Source organism: Cololabis saira, chromosome 8 (assembly GCF_033807715.1).
Source record: "Cololabis saira isolate AMF1-May2022 chromosome 8, fColSai1.1, whole genome shotgun sequence".
NCBI lineage: Eukaryota > Metazoa > Chordata > Actinopteri > Beloniformes > Belonidae > Cololabis > Cololabis saira.
In genome coordinates this window covers 23761862-23780094 of record NC_084594.1, presented here as the reverse complement: position 1 = coordinate 23780094, position 18233 = coordinate 23761862, and the positions used below count along the sequence as shown (strand labels likewise).

The 18233-nt window shown below is 39.1% G+C and overlaps 2 protein-coding genes across 6 annotated transcripts in view; one reads left to right on the top strand and one right to left on the bottom strand.

Annotated features, from left to right (window-relative positions):
* Positions 1-12341, top strand: part of cacna2d2a (calcium channel, voltage-dependent, alpha 2/delta subunit 2a) — a 175014-nt gene extending 162673 nt beyond the window's left edge. For all 5 annotated transcript variants that reach the window (XM_061727338.1, XM_061727340.1, XM_061727336.1 and 2 more), the window contains 16 exons: positions 169-229; positions 926-1023; positions 1818-1908; positions 2016-2078; positions 2244-2347; positions 2467-2565; positions 3382-3473; positions 3581-3628; positions 3726-3797; positions 3885-4037; positions 4730-4782; positions 5167-5222; positions 5362-5485; positions 5838-5947; positions 6063-6145; positions 8492-12341. In XM_061727338.1, coding sequence (XP_061583322.1) covers positions 169-229; positions 926-1023; positions 1818-1908; positions 2016-2078; positions 2244-2347; positions 2467-2565; positions 3382-3473; positions 3581-3628; positions 3726-3797; positions 3885-4037; positions 4730-4782; positions 5167-5222; positions 5362-5485; positions 5838-5947; positions 6063-6145; positions 8492-8614 — 1430 coding nt within the window. In that variant the 3' untranslated portion in view covers positions 8615-12341. The remainder of the gene's footprint in view (positions 1-168; positions 230-925; positions 1024-1817; positions 1909-2015; positions 2079-2243; positions 2348-2466; positions 2566-3381; positions 3474-3580; positions 3629-3725; positions 3798-3884; positions 4038-4729; positions 4783-5166; positions 5223-5361; positions 5486-5837; positions 5948-6062; positions 6146-8491) is intronic.
* An 801-nt stretch (positions 12342-13142) lies between these two features.
* abhd14b (abhydrolase domain containing 14B) lies at positions 13143-18225 on the bottom strand. Its single transcript, XM_061727334.1, has 4 exons — positions 18171-18225; positions 16588-16802; positions 14637-14878; positions 13143-14280 (listed from the first exon to the last, which is right to left on the bottom strand). The coding sequence occupies exons 2-4, from the start codon at positions 16799-16801 to the stop codon at positions 14101-14103; spliced, it is 636 nt and encodes a 211-aa protein (XP_061583318.1). The 5' UTR covers position 16802; positions 18171-18225; the 3' UTR covers positions 13143-14100.
* Between the last annotated feature and the right edge of the window lie 8 nt (positions 18226-18233).

Below are 18233 nucleotides of genomic sequence, written 5' to 3'. Positions count from 1 at the left end.
TTTTAGGCACCATATTGGCTAACGCTAGTGTTCCCATGATACCTCAGTGTTGCTATGGTAAAGTCCCTTCTGCGTCCCCGCACCTCTGAAGATCAGCTGCTGTTTACCCACAACTCCCCACTGCTCTACCCAGAGCTCTTCCTGGATAATCTCCCCTTTCTGTTGCAGATTTTGAATCACTGCTGCCAAACAGTTTTGAGTCTGAAGGACATGTGTTCATTGCTCCCAGGTAGCCCTGTGTGTAAATGCTTGCTGTTGTTGATGATCATCATCAGTTGTTGGTCTCGTCTCCACATTGTTTGATGCTCAAAATACCTCTCTGTCACTGCTACTCGCCCCATGTTATTTCTCTCATCTGCTTTTTTTTTTCTTCTATTGACATGAATCGCATGATTTGCCAGTTGTTGTTTTTAATTCTTCTCTAATTTAAAAACAGTGATTATTTCCTGACTTGATTGTCTAACTTACCCTGATCACAAAAAAGCACAGATAACATGTTAGGCTTTTTGAAACTGCTACTATGGTGTTGCATGTTTGCAGTTATTACTGTGGGTGTCCAGCATAATTGCAATTTATCTATTTTAAATGTCAAAATAATCAGTTTTTGCTAAAACAAAAACAAAAAAATATAAATGCAGTGCATGTGCAATTTTGTAATGAAACTGTTGCAACGTTTTCATGCATGCACTACGCTCTGCAGTCCAGTCCACTTGTTATTTTGATGGATAGTAGTGATGGAAGTACAAATTTTCACATGCATTCTACACAAAAGCATCAAGTAACGTGAATGGGGTCATTCATCTCCACCTTGTATCGTGTGTCCTTCAAAAGAGACGACCAAAGTTTAAGCTTTGGGCACGTGAGCTTGTTTGTTTCCCTACATTTAAGTTTAAGAAGTTTTTTTTCTTCTTCTTCTGTTCCTTAGGGAGTACTGTAATGATCTTGAATTGTCTGGCAACAACACGGAGTTCCTGCTTAACTTCATTGCTCTCATGGAGAAGGTGACACCAGACTCTAAACAATGTGAGTTTCCTTTCTCATCCACTCATGCAGGGCGAATAAATCAAGGAGACATTCTAATAACAATTCTCATAGAAAGACTAAACTCAACAGTTAACGAGTCGTTGTGTAGTGCAATTACATATTTTACTTTACTCTTCACTATAACTTACAGTCCCAACACTGTAAAACACATTATAGTCCACATTTTCCTGTTGATAGGTCTATTTCTCTAACAGTCTTTTAGGTAAACACTACATACACCTCAAAAACTAATTTCTAAGAAAGTCATAAAAAAACAGGTTTCAAGAAAATTAGAAAACAATTTTAGTCAACAATGTTTTTCTTACCCAATTGTTAGAGATATTTTTTGCTTAAATTTCTAGATGGTCTATTTGTGAAGTGTACCATTGGAAAAGGTGCAATATTCCACAGTTACAAATATTGCTGAACAAATAGTCTATTTAACTTAATCAGGGAAGAAATATGCACAAAGATGATTACATATTACTCTTATTCCTGTGTTTCTGTTGCTGCAATGTTTATAGTGATACAGACGCATTATAATAATAGTAGGGTCAGTATATATGTGCACACCACACACCTCAGGATGTTTGGTTCTTCGATTATCTCCCGTAAGAATAGTTGAGGATTCATTGTTGTCCTGCTGGGGGACGCAGCTACTGTAGCGTTTACTCACGTTACTCGTCAGTCGTCATAAAGTTATGTCTAATCAGTGTTTGATTTAAAACAAAAAAAAGGATTTTATTATATCAGCTGCAAATTTACTATGGACTTTTTCTGTTCTATGCTTCTAGGTGACAATTTTCTCCTTCATAACCTCATTCTGGACACTGGCATCATCAGACAGCTGGTCGAGAAAGTGTGGAAGAATAAAGACTTGAATACGTGAGTATCACCACCCACCAGGAAAGGAAATGCAGCAAGAGATACCAACAACAATATTTCAATTTTACAACTTAATATCTATGCCTTTGCTCCATCCTCACATTTAGATACGGCTTCCTGGCCGTGTTTGCCGCAACAGATGGAGGAGTAACGAGGGTTTTTCCAAACAAGTACGGACTGCGTTTCAGCATCTGCTTTATCGAGCTTATTTTTCTCACTATATTCTTTTACTTAAGATATTAAGTTGGTATGTTTCATAAGCTCTTGAGATAGGTTCAACAAGAAGTTGTAGATCAGAAATTTACTGCTCCAATATCTCTGGTCTTAAATCTCAGAGCTGCAGAATCGTGGGAGGAAGATCCCGAACCATTTAATGCTAGCTATTACCGCCGCAGCCTCGACAACAAGGGCTACATCTTCAGAGCGCCTTATCGAACAGGTGAATGATGTTCACAGTCTGTAGCTATATAACTACACAGATCCTTATTATGGAAAGTTTCTTGTTTGTAAAGGCCCCTCCTGTTCTCCTTTGCTCCTGTATTTGTTTTCATCGTGCAGCCAGGGATGAGCTGCTGAACCCAGAAAATGACACCATAGGTATTCTGGTCAGCACGGCTCTGGACATTACAGTAGGAGGGAAGACCATCAAACCAGCTGGTGAGGTGGCTTCTGAAACAGCGCTGAGCAGTATTTATCTGTGGTAGGGCTGGGCGATATGGACCAAAAGTCATATCTCGATATTTTCTAGCTAAATGGCGATACTCGATATATATCTCGATATTTTTTCTGTGCCATAATTGGGGTTTCCCCCAAAGCATTATAGCATAGCATCTCTGTTAGCTTCATTTTTTTCTGAGGCAAACCCTTAAAAAAAGTCAGTTTTAATACAAAGCCTCATGCCAAATGTCAAACAGGTACCTTTGTTAACAGAGGTCTGCACAATATCAAAATGTATAAAACAAATGAAATAAAAATAAACTGCCTGCATATATAGAATAAAAATGCTTCTTGAATAAAATCAAACAAATATCCCTTTCCTGCATAACAATTAAATTAAAATACACTGTTAATACAATGTAGACAGTAACAGGCAGACTTTTCCACTGAGGTTGACAGTTGTGCAAATAACAAAACATTTGTGCAAATCTAAAATAAAACATTCAAGTCAATTTGTCACAAAATAAGCTATATCAAAATCATTAAAAAAAAAAAAATGTAAAAAAAAAATAATAATAATTTTTTTTTTTTTTTTTTTTTTTTTTTTTTAAATCGATATAAACGATATTGTCTCATACCATATCGTGTTTGAAAATATATCGATATATATTAAAATCTCGATATATCGCCCAGCCCTAATCTGTGGTATAGCCAAGCTTTCTGTGCATCCGTCATGTATTCATTACGAGTCGCGCTTTTATTGAGTCAGTTTTCAGTCATTTTTGTTTTATCTCCTTTCCTAATCTTATTTCTCAGTTGTCGGAGTGAAACTGGACCTTGAAGCCTGGACTGATAAGTTTAAGATTCTGGCCAGCAACCATACGGATAACCGTCAAGGCTCAAATATGGTAGGATACACACAGTATATTTTACATATCAACTCATCTCACAATAGATAAAATGTATACTTTAGGGAAAAGTTTTGCGCTTAGGTCTGGGTTCTTTTCTCCGATAGTGTGGACCAAACAGGGGCTGCGAGATGGACTGTGAAGCCAACAGTGAGGTGAGTATTCAACTTCCTGTGCTCGACTGGAACAACTTTGTCCAAACGCTGTACATCTCTCCTCCACACTTAACACCCCACGTGTGTCCGTGTGCAGGATCTCTTGTGTTACTTGGTGGATGATGGAGGATTCCTAATCATGTCCAATCAGAAGGAAGACTGGAACAAGGTTTCCTTGAAGACAAATGAAATCTCCTACTGATTGCATCTCTGTGATTACTCCACTGAGCCTGACCTGTGTTTCATTTCCTCCCAGGTGGGCATGTTCTTTAGTGACGTTGACCCCTACTTGATGTACGCTCTCTACAACAATTCCTTCTACAATCGCAAGCAGTCATTTGATTACCAGTCTGTGTGTGAGCGGTTACCGAACAGTGAAGCTGGAGCGGCTCGCCGAGGAGTGTTTGTGGTAAGAAGATAACACCCAAGTCTCGTCTGTGTAGTATTCTTTTGTTTGTTTGTTTTATTCTGGCGGAAGAGTTGCTGGCAGGGTGCTAGGAAGGACTCCATCCCACCAGCTCATAAAAACAGCTCTGTTCACAACAAGCTTTTGGAGAAAAGCACGACAACAACGACAATCCCAGAAAAGTGTCTGTGTCTGCTGTGATCATTTCTAGCTGACAAATCCCTTGAGAACAACTCTTGGTACATAGATGTACACAGCCACAGCTGGTTCTTCTCCGTTTTCTTCTTTTTTTTGTGTGTTGCCGGGACAACAATTTCAGCACATATGATTGATTTACCTGTAAAGTAGCAACAGTGATGGCAGCAGCTCCCTGTATAGATTTTCAGTTCAAAGCAGCCACATAAAAAAGGCTGAGTGGTCTGGAAAAGGACAGTTGATGCAGTTCTTTTCCTTTACACTTCCATAGATAGATAGATAGATAGATAGATAGATAGATAGATAGATAGATAGATAGATAGATAGATAGATAGATAGATAGATAGATAGATAGATAGATAGATAGATAGATAGATAGATAGATAGATAGATAGATAGATAGATAGATAGATGCTGAAACAATGAATGGCTGTGACTACAAATGATGTTAGTACCAATGGATGAATACTAATCTAAATTCATCCACTGTTTATCTGTAGCCAACAATTGCAGATTTTGTGAACCTGGCGTGGTGGACATCAGCTGCTACATGGTAAGATTCATAAAATACAGTAGCATACTGTTTACTCTTCACATACTGCACCGATACTGCTCAGTTTTAGCCATTTGGTTTATTGGATAAGAGTCAGAAGTGGCCATAAGTGAACTTCATTACCAACGTGCAACCATATAACAAACTAAAATATAGAATAGGATGTCAACTGTCTCCCCTGCTGTGGCTCAAAGTGCATTATACACCTCATAAAAATATATATTAAAAATGTATATTAACACATGATTGCCCAGTTAACACAAGAAAGGGCTAGATAACTGTCTGTAGTTCCAGCAGGTACGTATTTTAACTCGTAGATGTTGCCATTTAAGTGTCTGCAAAAGTGAAGTTAAATATTCTTAACCACGCCTCTAACTTCCACAGGTCCTTGTTCCAACAGCTTCTATATGGACTGGCTTACCATAGCTGGTTTGTCACAGGTAGGCGACAACAGGATGTTAAGTTACATCATGTCAGTCCAAAGTTTTATGTGTTTTATTTTAATACAAACATAGCCGTCATCAGAAGAAACGGTTTGCGTGTGCTGTGCTGAAGCCGGACTTTATGTCGGTGTTGCAGATGAGGTGGATGCAGAAGGAATGGACACCAAAGAGAGAAGCTGCGTAACGATCCAGACCCAGTTCTACTTCAGTAATCTCAGCAGCTCCTACAACATTCTGCAAGACTGTGGCAACTGCTCCAGGTTTATACACATGCCATAATGCACACCCACACTTAATCACACAAGCATGTGCTCTCAGATGAATAATGTGAAAAGCGGTGCCGTAACACAGCACGGCACCATTTTCCGCACAGACGCAGTGAGCTGGCAGATATATCTGTCTGCTGCAGTTTATAAACTCTGCTGATGATTAACCCACATCCGCTTTAATGAAATGGTCATATCACTGACTAAATGAGCCTTATAACACTGTCTCATGAATCTCACTGATCCATTAGCAAATGATTGTAGGATGCAAGCGTACAGTGAGAGGCTCTTGACAGTGCTGTCTCTTGCTCTCTTTCTCTCTCTATCTCTGTTTTTCTTTCTGCAGGCTTATTCATGCCAGGAGGATAAACAACACAAACTTACTGTTTGTGGTTGCAGAAAAGATGCCGTGTGATACCTGCGAGATAGAGAAGCTTTCCCAGGAGGAGGAGGAGTGTATCCTTTCAAAGACTGTGCAGAAATTAGCGCAGGAGAAGATGCATTCCCAAATTTAAAAGAGAAGAAAACAAAACAATACTTTTTAATTTTCCTTAATTGGGTGTATTTTCAGTCAAGGAGGATAATCCATGTGAAGCAGTGAATGTGGCGCGTTATCGAAAAGGACCCCCCACCTGTTTTGACTATAACGTCAATGTAAGAGTTTCAGATTATGCAACATTAATATCCACAATTATTTAAATACTAACAAATTCTAACAAATTCAATGATTAGCATTGACTCTGAAAGTATTATAGATTTGGTGTGTGTGTGTTTGATTGTTGCAATGGATTCACATTGTGTATGTGCACATAAAAAGAAACATTTGATCATTTGACAAACTTTAGATAAACTGACACGTCCCTTTGATCTGCGCACCAGTCAGACTCATTTCAATTGCATTTGGCAGTGTGCAAAGCTGATAAAAACAAATCTTTCTTGTATAGCTGTATATACTTTACCAATGATGATGTTGTCATTAAAGGCGAGAACAATAGAATTGAGACATGACATTATGAGATTAGAACAGCCTTTGATAGTTACATTAAACAGGAATTTATTTCTATCTTACAACATGACAAAATGCACAGATTGCAAACCTTTTCAAATTTCTATAGTTTTATAGAGCTCCATAAAATTTAAGGCACCACTCCCTTGAAATACCCTTTTTAAAAGCGAATAAATCTGATTAAAGTTGTTTTAAAGTGTGCAAAAAAGGTGCCTTTTAAAAAATGACCCTGTCTTGTCTTGAATCAATAAAAAAAAAAGATACGGTTGATACGATTTATGGCTTTGTTCTCAAACGAGTCCCAAAGGCCCAGCTCTTTAGTACATCTACTTGTTGGGAAGAAGAGGCCAAATCTGAGGGCTGTTTTTGACCACATGTGTGTACACATTTTTGTTTTAAGCCAATTTGAAAGACTGCACACGAGAAAATGAAAAACAGTTAATTTAGTCTTTGCAAACAGAAATAGTGTGCATGTTTCTTTTTATATGCTAAAGGGAAGGGGGATCTCACCACTAGAGATCTTCTACAAAACAGCTGCTCCCAGTTGATAAGAAAGAAAACACAGCATATTGTAAACAGTTTTTATCAGACCCCGAATGTTGTTTGTAATTTGAATTTTGATTAAGATATGCACCTTATGTGTATTTCGCCTTGATTTGCAGCTCAGCGTTGTGTTGTGGGGAAGCTTCACAGCCAAAGTTGGGCCTCACTTAAGCCATTTTCACACATAAAACACCAGATCATCTGAGGAGGATGTGCAGATCGGGACTGGCTGATGTTGTAATGTTTTTGCATTCATTTAGAAATGTCTGTAAAATCAGCAGCGCTTTCTCAACCATGCACACTGACAGTGTGTAAAGGCTCTTTAGGATGTGAAGCCGTATTTACATCAAATCTGTTACTTTCAGGAGTGGGAAAGGGATCCTCCTGGGTCATTTGTAAATGTTGCAGACTTTTGTATCCAGTCGAAAAAGAAAGCATGTCCAGAACATTTCAGAGGTGCAGTGGATGTGTGCAGGTGGGGTTAGTTATATGCAGTACTCGAGTTGTCAAAACAAATCAGGGGGGATGGTGGATTTTATCATATGGGGACAGATAATTTGTGCTGATTACAAATAATATAATATATTACAAATAATAGCACTGACCAAAACACCTGCAGAAATACTGCAGGAATGACATAGCAGCAGTTAAATGCAGCATTCTGTAAGCTTTAAATATCCACTGGGCTTACATCAAATACATCAAAACACAACAATAAAAAACACTTTTCTGAACTTATCAATATGCCTGTCCTTCACAGGATAAGTATGGATCACTGCAAAAACTCACAATCTTAACAAGAATATTTGTCTTATTTCTTGTTAAAATGTCTGATTTTAGTAAAAAAAAAAATCTCATTACACTTAAAACAAGACTCATCACTGGAAAAAACAACAATTTTCACCTGTTTCAAGATTTTCACTTGAAATAAGTAGAAAAATCTGCCATGGGATTTGGAACAAGATTTTTTTGCTTGTAATAAGAAGATAAATCTTGTTCCACTGGCAGATTTTGCTACTTATTTCAAGTGAAAATTTACTTGAAACAGGTGAACATTGTCAAATAAGTTATTTTTCTGGTGTTATTTTTCTGGTGATGACTCTAAATATTGAAATAGCAGTAAAACCACATTCATTGATGAAATGACATAAGGGATGGAAAGGGGGGGTGGCAGTTTTACGGGGGGGATGATTTTTACCGTTTTTATTTCAGGAGGGATGCCATCCCCCCTCATCCCCCCTCAACTCGAGAACTGGTTATATGTCCTTTTACATGTAATGCTAAATGTAAGGACAAACACAAAAAACGGTGCTTGTTAATCCATCCACTGTATTTCAGTGTGAATTAACCAGCTAATGAAAGCACATGTCACAAGAAGCTCTTTTACATTGACGTTTATACTTTAAGAAAATAAAGCATTCATAATTCCAGTGTCATCTTTCCTTTTCCAGGAGAACACAACGGACTGTGGACGAGGTCACGCCTTCCGCCCGCCCCTCTACGCTTTACTGCTCATTCAGCCGCTTCTGCTTTATCCAGCCGTCAGCCCATACCTGCACCCACTACTATATTAATTCCATTCTCCCAGACTTGTCATACTTTTAGCCCTATTGAGCTTCTGTCCCATCACTAAACCCCCCTCCCATCCCCACACCCCGACTCCTTCACTCCCTCTGGTGTAGTCAAAGGTAATAATGGGACTTCCCATCACAGCAGGTTGGAAGCCCTGACTGCCACACTACCCAGTCTGTGTTGCTTAGTGACAACTGCCAGACATTTGTGTCCTCAGCCAGTTAACCTTCATCTGCAGGAAGAGCGGGAGATGCCAGACCACCTGATCATCAGAGGCAACTCAAGAGAAAACAAAATCTCCACAAAAGCCAGACTTCCACCGTTCAGACAAAGGAGAAGGGAAAGGTCAGGTCGATCTGTCATCACAGACCTCCAAACAAATATAGACTGGAGATGTGAGGTTTCATCTCCATCCACTGCCTCTGACAGCAGGACTTCTTCTTCTCTGCTCTACTTCAGAGATTCGCCTCTCTGTCATCTGCCTCGTGTAAGGTTGTGGACCATTCCGTCAGCTATATCCACAATAGAAGAAAATAACAGAAAAAAAACTGTCTAGTATACAAAATGTCAAGTATTAATTGCTGAAAAGAATATTCCTAACATACTGTATATTTAGGTTTGAAGTTGAAAAGGCAGTTAAGTGTTAAAGACAATTTATGCGCTATATCTACTTGCCAAAATGAGATATACTTTCACATGGTCTTATTTTTATAGCCAAAACATGAAGAGGAAATGGATTTAGATGTAGAGTAAACCATGAGAAGGACGGGAGGCACTAAGCAGCTGAATCCTGACTCATTTTGTGCAGCTCTTAATTACAGAATAATGCTTTAAAAAAAAAAAAAACTAAAAAAAGAATGAAGAAATGAAGAAAAAACAACATCCGCTAAGGATAAATGTAATTACATGATGGTAATCACAATTTTTGAAGTGTTTCCTCGTATTACTGTTAAGTACTAGTGCTCTCTGACTCACAGGCTGGCTGTAAAATATGAATCAGTGTTCGGTTGCTGCGGAAACATCATCGATGTCGTGTAGTAGTCTCCTTTACGATCAAGCGACCATTGTGACCTCGAGTCTAGACTGATGTTTTAAAAAAAAAACAATGATAAATTAGTCTTTTTGCCCTCTGATGAGAAAACTCACCTCTGCCGTTCCTCTGTTCAAGCAACCAGCGGCTCCTCATAGTTTGCGTACATGCTTTACTTCTGTCACACGCAAAGCCTCGTTGGGCTTTGAGAGGGGCTAATCATTTTCCTTTCTTTTCTTTTTTTTTTTTCTTACTTTCTGACTTATACTGTTCAGACTTCAAAACCATTCGCTGCTGGAGGTTATGGGCTCATCAAGATTTCCAACTAAAGTGCAGAAGAAGCCTCTACATGTGGTGGTCACGTAAAGTAGTCGTCCGGTCGTAATCCATCACAGTTTGTCATTTAATCGTCGCGACGTGTGAATAAGGTGTTGTAGACTCCCATGTTTAGGAGCTGCTCTGTTTCATAGTGCCTTGATGCACTTTGTTTTGGAACACATGGGCTGGGTAAGAGTAGAGCCACTGTGTAGTATCTCCATAAAACAGCCATGATTGAGGCCTTGGATGCTTGAGGAGAATAAATCTCTTGGCTTCACACAAAGCTGTCGCACTAAACGGCGCGGCTTATTCAAGCGGCCATCATCGCTGATCTCCTCCAGAGCCATCTCTCATTATATGGAGTGACTACACTGTTCCCTTACGTACAGCCACTTAACTGGACATAGTGTTTTGTTGGGGTTTTTTTTTTTTTTTAGGTCCACCTGACTGCTTGAGTTGTGTCTGGCTCGTTTGTGTTTCTGTGCGGATTTACGTGTTAGTTGAACAGCTCTCAAAGGGAACATCATTTAAATGAGCGTGTGCGAGCAGAACTGTTTGTTTTCTCCTCTTTCTGTATTACAGCAGCCTAAATCCAGTCTTGTTCTGGCGACAAAAGGAGTTTTTTGCTGCAACAAAGAGATCCATTTGTAACTATCAGTCGGCTTAAGTGTCCATATAGAGGAGCAGAGGTAAAAGAATGTGTAGCTTATCAGTGTTTTCTGTTCAAATGCAACATAGTTAACAAAGTCTCTCTTAATGCCTTAGTGTTACACAACGCGGAGCTCTGACGGCCCACACGCGCCCTGTTTCTCATGTACACTCAAATAGATCTTAAAATACTCCCTCTGCTAGCTTTTCTTGGTGTTATGCAGTATGTAAAGTCAGCTCTGATTTTGTATTTTTTCCTTCTTGAAATGATCAGTTATTGAGTGAGTGCTTGTTTGATTAAATGCTTGAAAGTGAGTGGAAGTTTTTGTTTTTTAAGTTTCAAGCGCCTCTGATTTTTTTTTTTTTTTCTGGTGATGTTCACGCCCACTTGAAACTCACTGTATAGCTCAGGTGGGATTACTCACATGACAGTTTGAACCTTAACTGCACACTCTGTACAGTTGTTGGTACTGTTTGATGTTACAAATCACGCTGGCACAGGAATACTGCACCTCAGCTCTGAACAAACCTGATATAAATTCAAGTTAAAGACTGTTAAAGTGATTAGGATTTGAGATTAGTATTTTTCAAATTTGGCTTTTTTTTTCGCAGCAACAGCTGATGTTAAATGCAGTTTTACTCTTCTGGCATTTGCTCGTCTCTGTCCTGTGCCATTAATTCTGTCTGTATTTCCCTATTTCCACTATCTGTAAATGAACGCTACACGTGCCTGTGGAAATGTACCCCCTGCAACTTCCTCTCTTTTCCTGGATCTGTTTGGTCTCACACAAAAAGTAAATATCTAAGCCTACACGTTGTGCATCTGCACCGAGACATTATGCACCACACCTTTAAACAATCATGTAGTGGCACTTTTTTTTAATGCCCAGATGGGAGATGTCAAATATTGAGAATATTGAGCAGCGGGAAGGCATGGACGCCACTCCCCAGGTGTCTTATTAGTGAGCAGGCGGGATGTTCAGAGGCAAGCTCAGGGAGTGGGTCTCCACAGAGCGGCACGGGCAGGTTACCCGAGGGTCACGGTCTTTGTGTGCATTCAGGCCGAATACACGCGTCTGGTTTGATGGATGTACTTTTGCCAAATAATGAATAAAAACAAAAGAGAAAAAAAAACAAGAGGGAGAAAAAAATAGCACATTGGAACAGCTTGGGGCTGAGTGGGAGGGGCAGCTTTAAAAAAAAAAGAAAGAAAAAAATTAAAAGAAGGGTTTTCAAGAAGTGTCCTCCCCACCCTTGCTGCATCTGTGTTGGTGCATCTCTGTGGGAAAGACACGTGCGTATGTGATTCTGTAGTCTGTAGTCTGGTGCTATGTGATCATGTTTGACAAGTGTGTAAAAAGACAAAAAAGTGACATAGAAAAAAAATCATAAAATAAGTCAAACATAAAGTGGTTTGAAAAATATATATCTATAGGAATACAGCACTGTTGAAAAGTTTGAGATCTGATGTCGAAATGTTTAATTTTATTTAATTTTATTTTTTTTACTTCTTGTACGTGCGTTTGGGTGTGGATGTCTGTGTGTGCGGAAGATTTAGCTCCTTCTTTTTTGGGCACTCGTCCATGTCGCTCCATTCTTTTGTACAGATGAAGCTAAAGAAAAAAAAAGAAGAGGGCAAAATTTGTAAAATATTGTGTCTGTGACTCCTTGTAAAATATTTTCAAATTGTTTATTACAGAGAATCAGTTATTAAATAATGTTCATATTTTTCACTTCACTTTTACCGTGTGGCGTTATTTTGTGTTGTTTTGGGTTTCTTTGGTTGGTTATTCATTTACAGTCGAAACAGAAAAAATATTTTAAGACAAAAATATTTTAATATTTTAAGACAAAGACTTACTGCTTCAAAATAATTTGTATCAACTATCCAAGTAGTCAGAGTTGAAAGTTAAATATTGAGAGGGATCCAGCTGTGTCACCAAAACGGCTTTGACTGGTCAAGACATGGACATTGGACCTGGGGGGAAGTACCGCTGTCATTGGCTCTGGCTGCATTTGAATATTGTAGGCAACATATTAAAAAATAAGTGTTGGATAGATAGATAGATAGATAGATAGATAGATAGATAGATAGATAGATAGATAGATAGATAGATAGATAGATAGATAGATAGATAGATAGATAGATATGCACATTTTTTTTAAATTGACACAATTCTTTGACATTTTAAACAAATATCTGAGACATGCCGCTACACTGAAACACCCTCTGTCCATGGAGTAAACTCTGTCATACTACCTTTCAAGAAACAACAGAATCCAGCATTATAAGAGATAAAGATGGGGATGACAGACAATTGCACATATATCCTTTTTAGGCAGGACTTCTCCCCCAAAACGCTTAAAGTACGATATTCTTCATTCTGTGCACGCTGCTGAAATTCTAAGCATCACTTTGTGTATTTTCTGATCAGTTTACCTTTAAACTGGATGAGTTATAAACATAATGAAATATAATATACTAAAGATCTCCTTTGTGTCTTGTGTGAGGGGTAGTTTGGAAAATTACTGTTCTTGTTTTTAAAGTTAAAGCGTCATCTCTTTAAACTACATCTTGGTGCATTCCAGTTGCCAGGAAACCATCCAAATAACAGATTGTATAGTTACTCAATAATTTAAAGATTCCAAGTGTGACATTATTTATTTGTAGGTTTAGGTTAATGATTGACAAATACAAACCACAGGGTGGCAGTATAAGGGGGGTTGGGGAGAGATGGGTTTTAGTGAATGTGAATTGTACAATACATCATAATAACTTCATGTTTTGTGCAAAAAGTGTTCAAATCCAGAAATCTTGATGATTTGGTCATTTTATAAAGCTGCCAGCTGCTTGTTGATGGCTTCACATATACAGTTGTGTGAAAAAGTGTTTGCCCCTTTCCTGATTTCTTATTTTTTTTGCATGTTTGTTGCGTTTAAATGTTTCAGATCATCAAACAAATTTAAATATTAGACAAAGATAACACAAGTAAATACAACATGCAGTTTTTAAATGAAGGTTTTTATTAAGGGGAAAGAAAAATCTAAACCTACATGGCCCTGTGTGAAAAAGTGATTGCCCCCCCCCCTGTTAAAACATAGATTAACTGGGGTTTATCACATCTTTGGAAAGCTGAAAATTGTGAAATTGTGTTATCTTTGTCTAATATTTAAATTTGTTTGATGATCTGAAACATTTAAGTGCGACAAACATGCAAAAAAATAAGAAATCAGGAAGGGGACAAACACTTTTTCACACAATTCAATTCAATTCAACTTTATTTGTATAGCGTCTAATACGAACGTAAAATACAACAGCAACATCATAGATTAGCCGTGATTTATAGCATCATTAAACTGTCAGAATCAGGTCAAGAAGGAGGACATTGCGGCCAAAATTCCTTGTGAATGAAGGATACGTTCAGTTGCGAGGCCCATCTGAGTCACTCGTGTGCCGTTGAGAATCTCTGCACTCATGCACAGCAGAAAGTTTCACAACGTTTTAAGGAAGTCTGTAAGAGCTTTGTGCCAAGTGTCCGGGTCGTCCAGATAGCAGGGGTGGCCCGCTCCTTTCATCACCACCACTCTGTGATTGGCCAGATTGCTCAGGTTACGGAGCGACTGCTCCCCAAGCTGAGCGTCCTGGTCGCCATAAACGATCAGTGTCGGGACCTAGACACACAAGTCACAGCACAGAGGTTATTCTGATGAATCACTTCCACATTACTTTCCCTCTCTTTTTTACAGATGTCCTACATTTTAGCTTTGGTTTCCTAAAAAAAATGTAAAAGTGAAAAGCTGAGAGAACAGCTTATTTACTTATTCATTCATTTTTGTATGCAACTTGCTTGGATGTCAGAAGGAAAAAAAAGTCAGGAAATAGCACTTCCATGCTCAGAACCAAAGCATCAGAGGCTGGTAAAAACTTGAATTTTAAGGTTTCAAAACAGGAAATTAGGAAAAACCCTCAGTCCCAACCTTCCAGATGTGACAATTCAGACGAGGGCTATGTCTACACGCACACACACCTTGACACTTTGGAACTGCTCTGTGGTGAATTTGTCGGTACAGATGGGCGCTATGGGGATGTAGGCTCGTATCACGGCCTGGTGCTCCATGAGGAAAGGGAGGGAGTACATTCCACTGAGGGACGGGCTGATCACCACCGTCGGTATCAGGCTCAGCTGCTCACAAATCTCCTTGAGGAAACCTGCAGGGGCAGGTTCCCCCACCGCTGCCGGGGCCTTGGCTGACTTGGACCGACCCAGTTCTGGAAACACATGGACAGGAGACAGGAGACTTATAGAGGCGTGAGAGAAGAATGGGGTAGGTTGTAGGGATTTAGAACTTTTCTTTTTTGTTTTGCTTGGGAGACATTTGAAAAAATACTAGAAGAATGAGTCTCAAGGTAATCTAGTATAATTTGCCTGCACATCCAAGAACACTTTGCAAAACAAAACTGCTAAGAACTAATTCAGAATATCATGCCCAATTAACATCAGGCAGCTTTTTGCATCTCTCTTGCATTTTGAAGATATTCCCTAAGGATATTTGTATTTGCTGACTGTAAAACCTTCAGGTAACCTCAGGTCGCCTGAGGCAGCCTTGACAGGAGTGACAGCAGTACTTTCTGCACAGCCTGGTGCTTGAGATTAGTCTCGCTGCATGACAAGTTTTGGAGCCTGAATAATAAAGCTCTAAAGGTATAACAGCCCCTCTAAAATTTTGGCTCACCATCACCAACTTTGCCTGCAGCAAAAGAAAAGGCATCACTGATCCCCTCTTACGTTTCACGGTGGAGAATTTGAACATAAATTCTCAAACTTTGACTTTTCTGTCCCTAATACCATTTTCCAAGCATCCTCAGTCGAATGTATATCATATTCAACTTTAGCTTATTCTGCATTTTGGGAGGGCATTAGAGTAGTTTCTTTTTGCAAATTATTCCATGTAGAGTTATCTTTTACCTTTAACATTTCAATTTACAAAATCCCTTTTGAGGAAACATTAGTTTGCATCTGAAGATCCACATACTTCACGCCACTGGAGTTAGAAGTGTTAATACGTGCGTATGGCGAGTATGAGAGCATATTTCGAAAAAAAAAAAAAAAAAAACACAGCTGCAGCAGCAAAGGAGAGACAATTGGCGTGGGAGAAAGTTGCTGCAGTCAATGCGTAAGTTTGAATGCAGTATTCATTTAACATTTAAGCACACTGTCTTATAATATTACAGATGAAAACAGTGGTGGAATGGTATTGAATGAAATTTTATTGTCATTTAGATCAGGGGCATCAATTGGGTACGGCAGCCGCCACACCTTGGCTTCAGGGGAAAATGTAAATTTTTTTTTTTTTTAAATACATTTATGGAATAACGCTGTGTCTATTTGTATTGATTTATTCTATTACTTAATACATATAAAATAACTACACGTTAACTGTTTGAAGTTAAACTGGGATGTCCCTGTGATATTGTTGCACTGACATAGTGAATAAAGTGAACCGAATGAGTTAAATTGCGTTTGTCAGATACGCTTTTTCTGCTCTCTAACTCTGCCGCTTGCTGTCCGTGGTTCAGAAAACGGATGCGTATTGCGTAAAGGCCCATTGGCTGAATTGACGCCACTGAGGGAGGAGACAGAGAGAAACTCAGGGTTTATTGAAGAAAACCTGCTAGCGAGCAGGTTAGGTTCACAGGGTCAGTTGCCATAGTAACTGACTCAGAGTTTGAGTTACATCGCTTTCTGGAACTGAAAACTCCGGATTTCCCTCATCTCAGGGTTAACAAACTCAGAGTTTTCACAAAACCCGCTTCCTGGAATACAGTACCCCTCTGGATATCTGTGCTGTGACATCTGCTGCATGTTTTGTCTCCCTGGACACCCAGACTTGTGTGTGTGTGTGCGTGTGCGTGTGTGTGTGTGTGTGTGTGTGTGTGTATTGTTGGAGAGCTTGTTCCAGTACAACAACAAGATGCACCTGGAAGGTCAATGGCGACTGCTCGGCAGCCGGCTTCAGCCAAGGTCTCCAGAGTGCCGATGTTGAGCCAGTTTTCAGAAGAGAAACGGATGCCATGAAGAAGCAGAACTGACATCTTTGCATCTCCTGAGGCAGGTTCACTTTGTCTGTAGAAAAGTGGTGCTTTGCAGATCTCCACCTGCACACTTCCTTCTGTCATCCGAACACCTGACATCCTGAAGAGAGAGTGCGTTTGTTTTAATTTACAAATCCAACTTCGCTAATGCATAAAAACAGCACCTCTATGTACTATAAATCACAAATGGGTTTTAGGTTAAGATCTGAATATTTAACATCTTCTTTGACTTTATAGAAAACTCAGATAATCAGGGCGAAGGGGTAAAAAACTGTAGGGTAAAACTGTAATCAATCACGTTTGGAAGAAATCATCAGGCAATCTCCAAAATATTGTGAAATCACAATCTTGCAGAAAGTAAACTGTCAAACCCTTCTTTTTGGACACTTGCTGAGCAAACAGAAATCAAGAGGAGAAAAAGGGATATTGGAAAGCCTAATCTAATTTAAATAAATAAATAAGCAAGCAGATAAAGCCCAAGACATAATAGTACGACATAAAGCTCACTTTTACACGTTTAACATGGATAGTAAACCTGCAGAAAGTTCAGCCATACAAATTTTAAGATTTTTTTGGGGGGGTTATATTTTGATGCAATGCAACTAATTACTTAGTAACAGTGTTTTAGGGGGGGGGGAAATAAGTGCTGCTACGCCCCCTATTGACCTGCTGTCTAGCAGACAAATATGGGACAAAATTATGAGTGATATGTATACAGTACGTCTGTCGTTTATTTTTATAATTAATCCACATGAGCCAAATTCAAAGTGTCATGGGGCCACGTCTATTAACCTTTATGGTGATGGTGTTAACATGGCGGGGAAAAGTATTATTGGAAAACAATATAAAATAAAATAAAAAAAAACACCTCAAAAACAAAAAGAAGTGGAAAAAGTATGACTGTTTCCTTCTGTAAAACAGATTTCTTTTCAGTATTAGGGCCTGACCTGTGCAAACTCATGCGCCACTTCATCCCTATAATTTTACTTTTTACCTACAAAATATGTCGCCAAAAACTCAATATAATGACTTGGCAAACAGAGTCTCTGCATAAACACGTTGAATATCAAATTGTCATTTCCCCACCACTTTTCTACTCATCTCATTCCTCTCATAAAAGTGTACCGACCCACTTGCAGCCCTGCAATATTATTCATCCTCAAAATACCAACTACTGCACCCTCAAAATAAGCATCACTGAGTAAAAATGTAAGTGGATATGAATAGTTTCGCTTTATTGTGCCGTTGTGGGACTAAAGTCGTTTTATACCGCATTTTGTGATTTTTCTGTGAAGTTTGAGCGTCCACTCACAGCCGGACCAGAGCAGACTGCTGCTCCACTCCAGTTTAAAACACTTCCCAAACATAGTCAGGGGAAAGAGTTGCATCAGAGTCCAGGTCGGGTCGGGTTGTTTGCTTTGAGAGACGGAGATCGCGTTTTATACATCTGTGCGTTCATTTGTCTCACCTGAGCAGCAGCAAATGCTTGGCAACAAGGCGGAGTCTTCAGCTGTAGTTTCACTTCAACTCC

Coding starts and splice junctions, on each gene's coding strand:
- abhd14b (XM_061727334.1), bottom strand. CDS start 16,801: ATGTCAGGTGTTCGGATGACAGAAGGAAGTGTGCAGGTGGAGATCTGC. Junction 14,879..16,587: donor AGTCGCCATTGACCTTCCAG/GTGCATCTTGTT, acceptor ATGTGTTTCCAG/AACTGGGTCGGTCCAAGTCA. Junction 14,281..14,636: donor AGCAGTTCCAAAGTGTCAAG/GTGTGTGTGCGT, acceptor TTGTGTGTCTAG/GTCCCGACACTGATCGTTTA.